General features: G+C 39.6%; 1 protein-coding gene and 1 pseudogene across 1 annotated transcript; both read right to left on the bottom strand.

Annotated features, from left to right (window-relative positions):
- Positions 1 to 697: 697 nt before the first annotated feature.
- Positions 698 to 2,749, bottom strand: LOC149163726 (cytochrome P450 716B2-like). The gene is made up of 4 exons (XM_089429243.1): positions 2,742 to 2,749; positions 1,970 to 2,259; positions 1,325 to 1,512; positions 698 to 1,243 (listed from the first exon to the last, which is right to left on the bottom strand). The coding sequence occupies exons 1-4, from the start codon at positions 2,747 to 2,749 to the stop codon at positions 947 to 949; spliced, it is 783 nt and encodes a 260-aa protein (XP_089285369.1). The 3' UTR covers positions 698 to 946.
- A 2,133-nt stretch (positions 2,750 to 4,882) lies between these two features.
- Positions 4,883 to 5,766, bottom strand: LOC149163727 (cytochrome P450 716B2 pseudogene; annotated as a pseudogene).
- Between the last annotated feature and the right edge of the window lie 8,764 nt (positions 5,767 to 14,530).

Consider the following 14,530-nt stretch of genomic DNA (forward strand, 5'->3'; position numbering starts at 1 on the left):
ATTTTATATAATCTTTTAATGATAATATTAGTTATCATTTTATGTTTAAACTACAAATATTGTAACATAATTGGAAAGCATTCAAGTCTTAGAATTAGAAGTCAATTTCGTGATAAAAATTTTTAATAATAAAAATAATAACAAATCCTCATTTATAAAATACAAATAACTTAATAAATTTTATCACGAAATTTTATTTAAAAAAAATAAAAATATTTTTTATTATTAAATCTTGAACATACACATAATATTTATAATAAAAACACTAAAAATATAACATTCATATATATATATATATATATAATTTCTACTTTTGGAGAAAATTAAAAAACATAATTTATATGGACTGAAAAATAGTATTCTAACATTTATACACCAAAAGACTGAAAAATAGTATTCCAATATTTATACACCAAAATACCTTTGTAGAGACTTAATTTCCAAGTATTAATAATAATTTATGTTTGTATGCTTATTTACGAGGGTGAATGGCATGGGAAAGAAAACTCATATCCAAAATAAATCAATTGAAAAATGATACATATATGAATGATTCTATATATATAGAATGAATAATATCTTAACATGGGTAATGATATCTATTATTTTATTAATATATTTATTATATAATAATAATAAATATGGATTAGTTTGATAATGACTAAATAAATCTTAATAAAAATATGTAAACATAAAATTGTAAATTAAAATATGAATAAACTTAAAATATATATTTCTTAATCTTATTTAAGTTCACAAGATAGCCATAATATCTGAGACAATAAATAAACTACAACCATTCGACTCTGCATATTGCTAATCTGACGCCATTAATATGATAGTCATCTACATAGAGCAATACAATGGATGATCAATATGGAATAAAAAGACTATGAAATTAAAGCTACGATGGACATGTATCTTGACACTAAAGGGAAGCCCTCACTTATTGGTGTGGGACGAGTCTGATGGGCAGTCCATTGACCGGGTCAGGCATAGGGTCCACAATCACTTTCTCACCCGGATTCACCACACTCCACTTGAAAGTCTTCACAATATTATGGATAAAAACCAGTATTTCCATCCGTGCAAACTCATTTCCTGCGCACATTAGCGGGCCACCTCCAAACGGGACAAACGTGTAGGGAGGAGGGCCGTCTCCTTCAAATCTCGATGGATCGAATTTTTCAGGGTCGCTGAAATACTCGGATTTCTTGTGGGTCGAATTGACGGTCCAATACAACTGTTCATTATAACCAATAATAGTAGTAAGATAGTTAATCTCAGTCAAACTGTGAAACAAGGGTTTGAGGAAGGGACTCACCTTCCATCCTTTAGGGACTGTAAATCCCTCGTATTTGAAGTCTTTGATAGCCTTGCGAAAACTCCCTTGAACGGCAGGGCACAGTCTAAGCGTTTCCTGAGCAACTCTCCACGAGTACTTCATCCTTTGGAGGTCCTCCCATTCCAGAAGTTGCCCTGCCTCCTTTGAACCTGCTATATCCAGTTGCTCTGGAAATATCAAATGAAACTTATTAGTTTAAGAAATATGCATCTCCAAAACGGTCTGTAATTTGGATACCAAATTATAGAACTGCTTTTAAAAGACAAAAAAAAACTTAATTTGCACCCAAATCAGAAGGTAAGTCCTCTCGATCCTGCGGGGTACCCGAATTGGGACATTATTAGAGATACCCATCTAGTTTTTCGTCAATACCATCGAACATAACAAGGGTTCGTCGATAAATATCCCAAGAATCCCCCCCTACTTATTCCCTAACATGACTCCCCTAAATAAGTACTTCACTCCCAGATTAGGGAGGTTCTCCTGCCAGAAACAGAATAGATGCTACAATAAATCGATCTCGAATTCTAATACTAGAGGATAATTGAATGATTGGGCGTACCTCTTAGTACTTCATCGATCTCGAATCCTAATACTAGAGGATAATTGAATGATTGGGCGTACCTCTTAGTACTTCATCATAGCACTTAGGGTTCTCCGCCAAATATTTAAGCAGCACTGTCAAAGTAGAACTGCTAGTGTCATGACCTGCATATAATAGAACAAGGATATTGTCCAGAATCTCGCTGTCCGTGAGAGACTCACCATGCTCGTCAACATTAGAGATCAGGAACGACAACAGATCTTGCTCTGGAGAAGCCTTTCCCACCTCTAATGCAATTTTCCTCTTATTAAGAATGCGGTTGAGTTGTTGGCGAATGTAAGATTTTTGAGAAACACAGATAGATCTAGATCTGCAAAACAATAACAAGCTTGCAAGAGAAGGAAGAAAGCGAGCAAGAATTGAGAAAAGAATGAAAGTTGAATTGATTCTACAATATGAGTTTTAGAATAAATACATAAAAGCAACTAAGTTAAGCTTAGTTGTACATGCAATAACTAAAGCTAACTAAAGCTAAGTGTGTTTTATCTTATGTTAATGTGTACATGTGCCACATGCAAGCAATAAGTTAACTGGAGCTAATCTAGGTGCATGTACACCAACACAGCTAGTCTACAGCTAGTCTAAGTGCATGTACACCAACACCCCCCCTTAAGCATAACTTAGGTGAGTGTGATGCAAAATGAATGAGTCCCGGCAACACGGCCATTTTAGGTACCCATATACAATGCATAAAAAGGAGGAAAGAGGGAAAACCCAGTGGGAAGAAAACCCCCCCCTCAAAATATAATGCAAAAGTAGAGAAAAGAAACCACTGCCCGTTCGACGGAGTACTGCAACATTGTATCGTCTGCACGACTTCATGAGGCATCCCATGATTTTGCTGGCGATGGACTAACGTCTATTCGAATAGATGTAAAATTTGGTTTCTTTTCCAATTTTCGGTATTTCCAGCTGAAAGCTACTCTGGGAGAATCGTGAGACCCTTGAGGGCACGGATGATTACTGGTATAGCACAGAAACGAAAGGCCTTCCATGAGGATCACGTCATCTTTCGGCCATTTTATGCTGCAAACATCCGAGCTGTCATCATCGATGGACCAAAAAGATAAAGAAATAATGAGAATCCCAGGTCCTCGGCCAACACGATAGACAGCTAAGTCTAAGCCACCATGCCAATGAGGAGGAGCAAGCGGCCCACCTAGAGATTTCATGATTACCTCGGCGTCTTCCACCGATATGGGCAGAGAAGGAATTGAGGGCAGCAACGCCTTCAAATCATTGGCGGACAGCTTTTCTGAATCCCGGGTGCTGTTGCCACTGGGCCAGCCAGGCGACTGAGGATCTCCAGGTTTCTGAAACACCGTGCCTCTTTGGACACCACTGCGAGGCAGCCACTGGGTGAGGGGATAACTTCCTTCGCTACCCGTACCGGCAAAATCAAAAGGGTCCGAGTAAATCACGACGGTCGAGGCTCCTGCCCGGGCAGAATTCTTGACAATGTCACCTCTGAAAATCTTGCCGTGCCGAGCAATCACAATGGCGCCTGTGACATTAACGCCCATGCGTTTCAATGCCCTGAAATCCTCGACACGCCCATAGTTAACATACACCACCTCTGCAACTGAAGTTCCCGAGGGCGAATAGGCGTGAAAGCTGGGAATGGCCTTCGAGCTCCGGCTACTGTAAGGATCGCCCTTAACTTCTTTTTCTCTCAGCTCGAAGCACCTCAGAGTCTCCACACCGGGCGACCTCAATGTGAGAGACCTGCTGAGAGGATAACTCAACAGGACATTGTAATCCTTATAATGAGCATCACTCAAGCCGTACTTCTTGAAGGTTGACAACACGTACTCTGCGGTAGCGAAATTTTCTGCTGTGCCGGCGACGTGGGGCTCAACAGTGAGCCGCCGAAGGTGCATTGCAATCGTTTCATTGCAGCCCATCTTCAAGTAATCCCGATGGTATTCATTTCTGGTTCTCTGGTTAGACTTAAAAACGGGCACCATTTTCGTGGCCACAGGAGGTTCTTCGGCCAGCTTGGGCTCATCTTCCTTGACAGGTATTTCATCACTTTTGGGCTCCTCGGGAGCCTTTGCAGCTTCATCTTCAGGCTTCTTATCCTCCACAGCTTCAGCCTCTGCTGCTGGTTTTTCTGCCTCAGCAAGTATGATCCATTCTTGTGGTGCAGAATGAAGAGGTTCGTCGTCATCGTACACGGCCGGTTCTAAGCTAAAGCTTTCACGACGATTTCTATAGGTTGCGATCGAATCGTCTATCATTCTAAGCATTTCATCCTGTTTTCCAAACAATTCTTCCAAAATTTTCCATACTTCATTTGGATTTGAACATGATTCAACATGAAATAGCAGTTCCGAAGAAATAGATAAACATAGGATGCCGAAGGCCTCGTCCATGCGATTGAAATATCTTGTTTTCTCCATTGCCGATGTTGGTTCAACTTCCATTTCCATGGTTATTCGAAATAAGCCTTTACTTCTGAGATGAAGTTGAATCTTTGGCTTCCATTCGAAATAATTATATGGAGTGAGAATTGCCGATTGTGGAAACTCCAATTTAGACTCCATTCTTTGTTGTTGCTTCAATCTTCTGAACCTGCAAATAAAATTGCTTGTGCACTGATTACAAATCCTTGTGCTCTGATACCATGTAAGATTTTTGAGAAACACAAATAGATCTAGATCTGCAAAACAATAACAAGCTTGCAAGAGAAGGAAGAAAGCGAGCAAGAATTGAGAAAAGAATGAAAGTTGAATTGATTCTACAATATGAGTTTTAGAATAAATACATAAAAGCAACTAAGTTAAGCTTAGTTGTACATGCAATAACTAAAGCTAACTAAAGCTAAGTGTGCTTTATCTTATGTTAATGTGTACATGTGCCACATGCAAGCAATAAGTTAACTGGAGCTAATCTAGGTGCATGTACACCAACACAGCTAGTCTACAGGTAGTTTATGTGCATGTACACCAAATGGCATTAGCTGTGTGCTTGGCTTTGTTATATCGCGTACCGGGTAGATCTATGGGAATCTGCAGTACTCATTTCACAAAAACCCTAAAATGTTGCCAAAGCTTGACTTGTTCGTCAGGATTGTTTATGGTGGCAAACAAATCACAAGCGAGAGAGAAAGTGTAACGTTTGAATAAAGGTAAAGCTGTCACCTCATCTTTACCCATCCAGTACTCAGCCAGGTGATCTTTGGTCATTGAATCCACTCACCCTACAAATTTCTGAAGGGCTTTCGGCCTCAGGAACGTCATTAGGGTTCTCCTCAACCTCTTTGCATCGTCTCCGACTGCTGTAATTAAAGAATCTGGGAAGAGATTTCCCACGGAGGTAGGCCATGAATTGACCACCAGTTTGTTCTCGTTAGAGAACAAGAAGCGGTTGCCTTCAGGGCTGCAAAGCACCACAGTTGGGTGGCCAACAAGGGAAGTGGTGAACACGTTACCATACTTCTGTGTTCGATTTTTAAAGAAATCTTGGGGACTTCCCTTCCTCTGGCATCCTAGAAATTCTAATGTCTCGCCAATCACAGGCCATCCAAAGGTGCCGGGTGGGATTCCTTGTAAAGCCCTAGTTCTACAGTTATTGATGAAATAAAAGAAGGCGGCGAGACCTATAAAAGATGCGAGAAATACAGTAAAGATGAACGGTGGCTTCTCAAGCTGTTGGGCCTTGTGCAGCAGAGTCGCATATTCGTTCCAAACCATGGTAAGTATAATATGACGGGCTCCAAATCTGGAACTAGAAAACAGATAAGCTCAAGGCCTACAGATCAGATACAAACTATGGCTGTTAGGCGTGAAGGCCCGTACAAATATATATCAATGGATCAGGCAGATACAGAGTATCTATTTCAGTACGGATTTTTTTGGGATAATGGCTTGCCCTGCCACCAGTCACATCCTATTGACGTTTGGTGTTCGAATCCATGTGTTTCATGAGAGAAGATTTCCCTGTTTCATGAGCATAGACTTCCCTAATATTTCGTCATTCATCTTTAACCTATGTGAAAAATAGCATTAAGTTTGTCTACAATGTCAATAAGTTTTTCGTGTATCATTATGAAACTTTTTCTATTTGTAATTCTTCCTTTAAACACACCAACTATATGCGTAAATCTTCAATACTTAGACCTCCCTTAATGACAATATTATCCCTAAATGTGGGTCTGGATCGACCCCTAAAAGATGATTTTTTCGGAATATTATTAACATACATAAATTTGGAATTGTGTTACTACAAGAAACTATGACCTGTAGGGAGAAAACTTGGGCACATCTATCAAAAAATTGCCCCAAATGGCACATCTGCACTTCTGACACCACTAGTTTATTTGGTAGACTAGCGACTATGTGGAATCTGGACATCTACAATTTCAAAGCATACAACTCCTCGGCGAGGCTTATTATCATTGGAGGTAGACGTGGCAACAAAGATCAAATCCTCATCATCAATATTTATGCGCCATATGATTGCCGCAAAGATTTCTGGAATAAGGCAAAACAAAGTGGTCTTCTCGACCTCAGTTCTATTATACTGGCAAGGGACCTTAATTTCACCACATGTCCAATAGAACGATGGGGTCGCAATTGTCGTCCTAATCCATTAGAGAAACATTTGCAAATCTTTTTTGAGGACAAACGTCTTAGGGACATCATCCCCCATCCTCTTGGACCGAATTTGCAAAATGGTCGCTCCGGTACTGAGGGCATTGAAAAATGGCTGTTTCATTGTCCACGAATACACTGCCAGTAGACTGAAGGATCTAACATCCTCCATTATTACTTCAAAGGTATCAGATCATTTTCCCATTTTGTTGCAGTGGACGAGATCACACATGGACGAGGCTCCACCATTCAAATTCAACCATTTTTGGCTTAAAGAGACAGATTATACTGACATCGTTAAAATTTTCTGGAACATGACTGATATGGACCCCAATTCTAGACATATGGACATAATTATACATAAACTCAGTAAGCTTAAAGTAGCCACTAAAATATGGGCACAGAAAAAAAGAAAAAAGGGATTCGCTATAGGAACTCATTGATATTTAAGAAAAAATGAAAGTGCTCGAGGTTCCTAACGACCCATAATACTTCTCTACTACTCGGAAAACATAAATTTTACAATTGGAAGGTCGCAAATCAGAATTACTGCTCTGACAGACTGAAGCATTGCAAAAGAAAAGCCGCATCATGTGGATCTAGTATGGAGATAAAAATAACAAATTCTTTCATAATCAGATTACATGCAGGCGATTAAAAAAAAAAAAAAACATATTTGGAGCATCAAATCAGACTATGGCAATCTCCTTATAGATCATAAACACATTGAAGGGGAGGCATTCAGACATTTCAACGAAATCTACCAGGCTAGGGCCGAGATCTCTTTCAACAAACAACTTGAACAATGTGATTTTTACCCCATTACGACAAACAAGGAAGCCCTTGAACAGATGGAACGCCTGGTCACTAAGGAGGAAGTTATCTCGATTTTGAAGGAATTGGGAAGAGGAAAAAGCCTCGGCCCAGATGGATGGACCTCGGAGCTATTCCTACACTTCCAACATATTATGATCGATGAGATTATTGACATGGTGGAAGAATCCAGAATCCATGGTTGTGTTTATGGGGCCACCAATGCCACCTTCATCTCACTGATCTCGAAGCATGACAAGGTTGAATGTTTCTCATATTTCCGCCCTATTTCTTTGCGTAACTCAACCTACAAACTTGTATCCAAAACCTTAGCCAATTGGCTCAAACCCTTCATATCCATGTATATCACAATGGAGCAGTTTGGTTTCTTAAAACAATGCTAGATACATGATGTTGTTTCTATTGCCCAAGAATGTCTCCATTCTATAAAATCCCGATATTTGGATGTTTTCACCTAAAAGACGATCTTTTCATAATATTATTTACATAAATAAACCTGGAATTGTGCTACTACAAGAAACTATGACATGCAGAGAGAGAATTTGGGAACATCTGTAAAAAAAATTGCCCCAAATGAGACATTTGCATTTCTAATGCCACTCGTTTATCTGGCAAACTAGTGACTATGTGGAATACAAACATCTACGAATTAAAAGCATACAACTCCTCGGTGGGACTCCTTATCACCAGAGGTAAATGTGGAAACAGATATCAAATTTGCATCATCAATATTTATGCACCATATGACCGTCGCAAAGATTTCTAGAATAAGGCAGAACAAAGCAGTGATCTCAACCTCAGTTCCATTATACTAGCAGGGGACCTTAAATTCACCACAAGTCCAACAATATGATGGGGTCACAACTGTCATCTTGGTCCATTGGAGGACCATTTCCAAATATTTTTTAAGGACAAACGTCTCACAGACATCATCCCCCATACTCTTGGACTAACTTGGAAAAATGGCCGCTCTGGTACTGAGGGAATTGCAAAATGACCGGATTGTTTCATCGTCCACAAATACACTGCCAGCACACTAAAGGATCTAAATATATCACATCATTTTCCCATTTTTTTGGGGTGGACGGGATCACAATTGGACAAGGGTCCACCATTCAAATCCAAAAGATAGATTATACCAACTAGGTTAAAACTTTCTGGAACATGACTGATATGGATCCTAATTCTAGACATATGGACATAATTATCCATAAACTTAGTAAGCTTAAAGCAAACACTAAAATATGGGCATGAAAAAGAAAAAAGAAAAAATGGGGATTCATTGCAGGAACTCATTGATATTGAAGAAAAAATTAAAGTGTTGGAGGTTCCTAACAACCCAGAATACTTTTATGCTACTTGGAAAATAGAAATTTTACAGTTGGAAGGTTGCATATCATAATTACTACTCCGAAAGGCTGAAGCATTGCAATAGAAAAACCACATCATGTGGATCCAGGATGGAGATAAAAATAGCAAATTATTTCATAATTAGATTACATGTAAGAGGAAAAAAAAACCATGTTTGGAGCATCAAATCAAACTCTAGAAACCTGATTATAGATCGGAAAGACATTGAAGGGGAGGAATTCAAACATTTCAATGAAATCTACCAAGCTAGGGCAGAGATATATTTCAAAAAACAACTGGAACAATGTAATTTTTACCCCACTACAACAGACAAGGAAGCCCTTGAACACATGGAACGCTCGATCAGTAAGGAGGAAGTTATATCGGTTCTGAAGGAATTGAGAAGAGAAAAAAGTCCAGACCCAGATGGATGGACCTCAAAGCTATTCCTACACTTCCAAGACATTATGATCGATGAGCTTACTAACATGGTGGAAGAATCCAAAATCCATGGTTGGGCTTTTGGACCACCAATTCCACCTTCATCTCATTGATCCTGAAGCACGACAAGCCTGAAGCTTCCTCAGATTTCCTCCCTATTTCTTTGTGAAACTCCACCTACAAACTCTTATCTGAAACCTTAGCCAATCGGCTCAAACCCTTCCTATCCATGTATATCAAAGCAGACCATTTTGGTTTCTTAAAACAACGCGAGATATATGACATTGTTCTTATTACCCAAGAATGTCTCCATTCTATCAAATCCCAATATTTCGATGTTTGCCTCATGAAAATCGATTTGCCTGAAGCCTTTGACTACATTTACTGGAAACTCCTCTAGATGACATTGCGAAAGATTAGCTTTGGCTCCATCTTGATTTGTTGGATACAAACCTGTATCAAATCATCCTCCTTTGCCATTATTATTAATGACCTTCCCACTTATATTTCTATGGCATCCCGTGACCTCCGATAGGGCTGCCCCTTATCTCCTCTTTTATTTATCACCATCATGGATGACGTCAGCAAAAGACTCTAGTTTACCATGGGGAAATCAAATCCAAATAAATGGCTCCACATTGCTGTGATTTTACATGATTTTGGGTCTCCATCTAGGCTTCCCATGAATAAGGCCAAATCTCGACTCATATCTCACGCTCGAGAGGCAGGGCCAATTTTATACATTGCAAATCGTTTTGGATTTGTTGTCAATCACTTGGACAAGGGATTCACATATCTTGGCTTCAAATTGGAGCGGTTGGGTTATAAGATCAAATATTGGGGCTGACTCCTCATCAAAATCGAAACAAAACTTTCCCACTGGTCACATAAGTGGATAATATTGGGTGGACGCTTAATCCTCATTAAATATTTCCTCATGATTATACCGATTTACTCGATGCACATCTACAAAATTCCAAAAGGATTTATTAGGAAAATCAACTCCATTATGACCAAGTTTCTTTGGGGAGGTCTAAAATATGCTAGAAAATTACACCTGGCCAAACTAGATTTGATTTCACCACCTGTCAAACTCGGTGGTTGGAACATTAAAAACCCTGCCTCTTTCAACTCGTCTCTTCTACTTAAGACTTTATGGAGGGTTGTGTGACATGAGGGACTTTGGAAGCACATCATCACTGCAAAATACCTACAAAATTTATGCTTCTATGACTGGCTTCGAAATGGTGATTCCATTCCCTCACAAATATATGTTTCTTGACACAACCTGCTCACTTCTAAGCATTGGTATTTTTCTTAGCTTTTGTTGCTCCGTTGGCTCAAGATCTTCCCCCAAAATCGAACTTGACTCACTTATTGGGATGACTAGTACACACCTTTTATTGCTGGACCTAATCACATATTTAAATCATTATGGTTATCAGATGATCAAGGATATTTAAGTTGTTGAACTCTCCTCTCCTTTCTACACTCATTGGAAAGACGTTGTAGAAATCTCTCTTCCTGCCCACCTTTGTCTGGAACGGACAATTTACATTACTACATTGAAACTTTCAGGGATCATTCTTTCTAATGTTGAAGACAATCTTATTTCGGTCGGTGGAACACAATTAGACAAGATCATTGTATAAGAAGCTTATAGCCTCATCACTCTTCATGCTTGCCCAACTCTGATTCATCCTTGGTTCGCTAGGGTATGGAAATGGAATTTTCACCTTAAGCTTAAATGTTTTTCTTGGTTGGTAGTTCACAATCGTATCCTCACTTGGGAAAACCTCATCAAGAGGGGTTTCTAGGGTCTGGGACAATGTTGCCTTTGCAACTCACACGGAGAGGACATTAACCACCTTTTCATCCGCTGCTCATTTGCTTCTTCATTTTGGATCGAGATTCTACACTCGTTAGAAGATCCACCTCCTTGGGAATGCTTTGACATAGTCTCTTGTCTCTATAGCTAGACAATGGACTATATTTCCCACAAATCACTAGTCTTCTTCATCATTTGGTGCATTTGGTGGTCTCGGAATGCTCTTATCTTTGAGAATGAGCAGCCTAATATCTGGCGGACCTATTGCAAGATTATTAACTACCACCATGAATTTTTCTCTTCCCCATCTCACAACGCATTGCTTACTCCCTCCACCTTGTAATATTTGGGAGTCTTTCCCAGTTGGATTCTTTGATGGGGCCTCTTGATGCAGGAGCATGAGGCTTAAAGACAAAAGGCTTTGTATTATTCCAAAAATACAAAAAAAGTTTACAAGCAAGGGAGTGGGGTCCTTTAGCTGTCAATTTACAAAGCTTTCTAGATAGGATTTAAACTAGAATTTAGGATTTAGATTATCATGTAATAAATTCAAGTAGTTAGATGTAGTGGAGATTCTCGAGGAGAATATCATGCAGATTAGATAGGATTAGTTAGTTCGATCCTTTGATTTAGGATCTGGTTGCTAAATGAACTAGTATTTATGTAAGTTATGAATCATAATAAGGGATTTTGACTGATTCAGCTTGTTTTTCCATATAAGATATAGCTGCAGGAAATATATCTTTGTGTCTTTCCGTGTATATTGGTCAATCCCGGAGGTTTTGCATCCCTCCGTAATATCACTGTGTATTATTGAAATTCTAGTTTAGCCCTAAAAACTTAGAGTACTGTGTGATCGCATTTAATCAATTTTCGCCAGGTATTAGCAACTGCAGGGTTTGAAAGTGTACGGGTTCCTTGATCGGGCTTGAAGGGCCGCACTCATCCTTATCCGTTGATTTCATTTTCAATGCTTTACGGATCAGTCAACAGTGGGGGTTGGCCTAGTGTTAACTTGTGTGTTAATAAAAGTTCTGCGAGCCGAAGGATCTAATGGCCACTGTTATCCGATGGATATCGGGCTTAAAAATGAGCGGACGCTAATCTAAGTACCAGACCTAAACTTTTATAAATTGATGACTTATAAACCTCATTGGGTCTATGAGGTCAGATAATCATCGCGCAGATCTTCGAGCGATATCATAGTGACTGTTGGATCACTGGACATCATCGCGCAGATCTTCGAGCGATGTCACAGTGACCGTTGAATCATTGAAGAGCGTTGACCATTAGATCAATCTCGCATCACATAGGTCATAATTAAATGAACCTTGTGGTGGGCTCCAGTATTGTAGCAATAATTCTACAACTCTTGGGACTCCCTTCTTTAATTTTATCAACCCGGTAGTTTGTAACAAACTTGGAAGCGACGGTGCTGTATGCACAAGTACTAGCTCTTGCCGCAGTTCTCACTTGGTCAGCTGGCACAAGTCCGCTAGGGGCTCAAGCCAACTTCTATGAGCTCTTAGAAGAAGCTTCTTAATTGATAGATGAAAGCTAAATCAAAGGAAGCTAATCTACTTGCGGAAAGAAACTGAAAGCCAAAAAGAACCACAAACCCTATCAAACCCTAATTCTACTAGCTAGTCCTACTGATGCAAAGAGGAGAATGAAAACTACAGAGAGATGCCATTACTTTCTATGAAGGTAAGATACATGTGTCTAGACTACCTCTACCTGAAGAAAACCTCTTTTTGTATTTTTGAATAAGTTATTAGAATTATCATGCTTGTGCTTTTAACTGGCTTTTTACTGTGCAGAGGTGGATCAAGGAGGAGAAATGCTTGGAAGAGGTCGGGAAGGTTCAGAGAGGGTCTAAGGAGTCCCTAACACCCTTCCAGAGAGTTTCACAAAGTTTGGATATCAAAAAACCTCATTTGTGAGCTTCTACAGGAAGTCTGCAGGGGTTCTACAGGATGTTTCAGAATTTCTACAGGATGTTCAGAAATTTCTACAGGATGTTCTGCAATTGGATTTTGGATGATGGGTGAGTGAAAGAGGATGCATGAATGGATAGGGAGGTAGGATAGGGGTCTGTAATGACTTAGTGACAGAGAGTTGAAGTGACGAGAGGGTGTGGAAAGATAGCTTGTCTTAAAGAGGGCAGAGGAAATGGAAGGCCAAGAAGGTAGGGTGACGTGGGCAAAAGAGTAGTTGTGAGACAAGGGATCTAACTTGGAGATGAGCAGTTGGCCTGGACGAAGCTTAGATGGACGAGAGAGTGATGGAGATGTACCGCACAGTGTATACTTAACTGAATCAACCACGTCCTGCACACAATCAAAATATTAACTAATCAATCCTAACTGTTAATGAAACCAATGAACAACAACGTTATTTCTAAAGAGAACCATGTACAGTACTGAAGCAAAGAAACATTCTAAGAGGTTTGAATGCATGAATAACTCCTACAAATGAAAACACTTCACCGAAGATTGCATGGGTAAGCAAACTAGTGTTTTTGTTGGGCAGCACTGTCTGCAATTCCAGCCCCTAGGAAGAGGTGAAAATGAGAGTGCAAGCAACCCTTTTCTGGAGCTTTTATCACTTCTTATCTCATTACTCTATTATAGACATCTGAAACAACTCTATTCTTCAACAATGACCTACTTAACCACACAACGAAATCTAACTCAACAAACTGCGTTTCAAATGCATACAAAGAAAATCATAATGCTGAAAGGAAAGATATCAATACAAAGAAGGAGGCCCTAGGCTCTCAGGTTGGGCCCAATCTCGAGAGCTATGGCTCCTCTAGAAACTCAGAGCTGAGGTCAAATCTGACTGCTTCTCATTAAAAAATAATAATCATAAGTCAAGAGTTATGCCAATAATGGCTACAAAAGAACAAAACAGAGTTGGCAGCTCGTAGTGCAGAATGTGCAAAAGTTTTTCCAAAAGTCCTTTTCGAAGGCTAAAGCCTTATCATTTATACATCACGAGGCCCAAGCTGGCCTCCTAAATCTATGGGACTTGGCTGACCAAACTGGGAGTGAATAGCTGCTTCCACAAAATCTGTTTAGTTGCCTTCTAGATCTAGTTTTGGTGGCTTTTGGAGCTCGGAGTTGGGGGTGAAGATCCCGAGGAAGGCTATTTAATGCCGTGGACAACCCCCCTACGAATCCTCAACCCCACCTTGGCTGTCTCCTAGCCCTTGTCTGCTCGATTTTGCTCCAACATGTGTCAAAAATTCCTGAAATGAGCACGTGTTAGCCACCTAGAAATAGTGACTACCCTTATTCGTACAAATGACATAAACATACTAAAAAATGATGCATAAGTTATGAAAAATGAAGGATTGAGCAAGGGTAGTTAGGCCCAATGAGCCCAAAATGTTACCAAATTTGGGGCTCATCACCTTGCCCTAAGGAACTTGTGATTGTGATGTTTTAAGGACTTGTAAGGCAATTGTTGTTGGGGGAAATTAAGCAGTTCTGCTAATTTAGAAGAATAGATAACTTTAGAGGTAGATG

This window comes from Pinus tabuliformis, chromosome 5_1 (assembly GCF_031772625.1).
Source record: "Pinus tabuliformis cultivar Carrire ecotype Pingquan chromosome 5_1, CPIR1, whole genome shotgun sequence".
NCBI classification, from domain to species: domain Eukaryota; kingdom Viridiplantae; phylum Streptophyta; class Pinopsida; order Pinales; family Pinaceae; genus Pinus; species Pinus tabuliformis.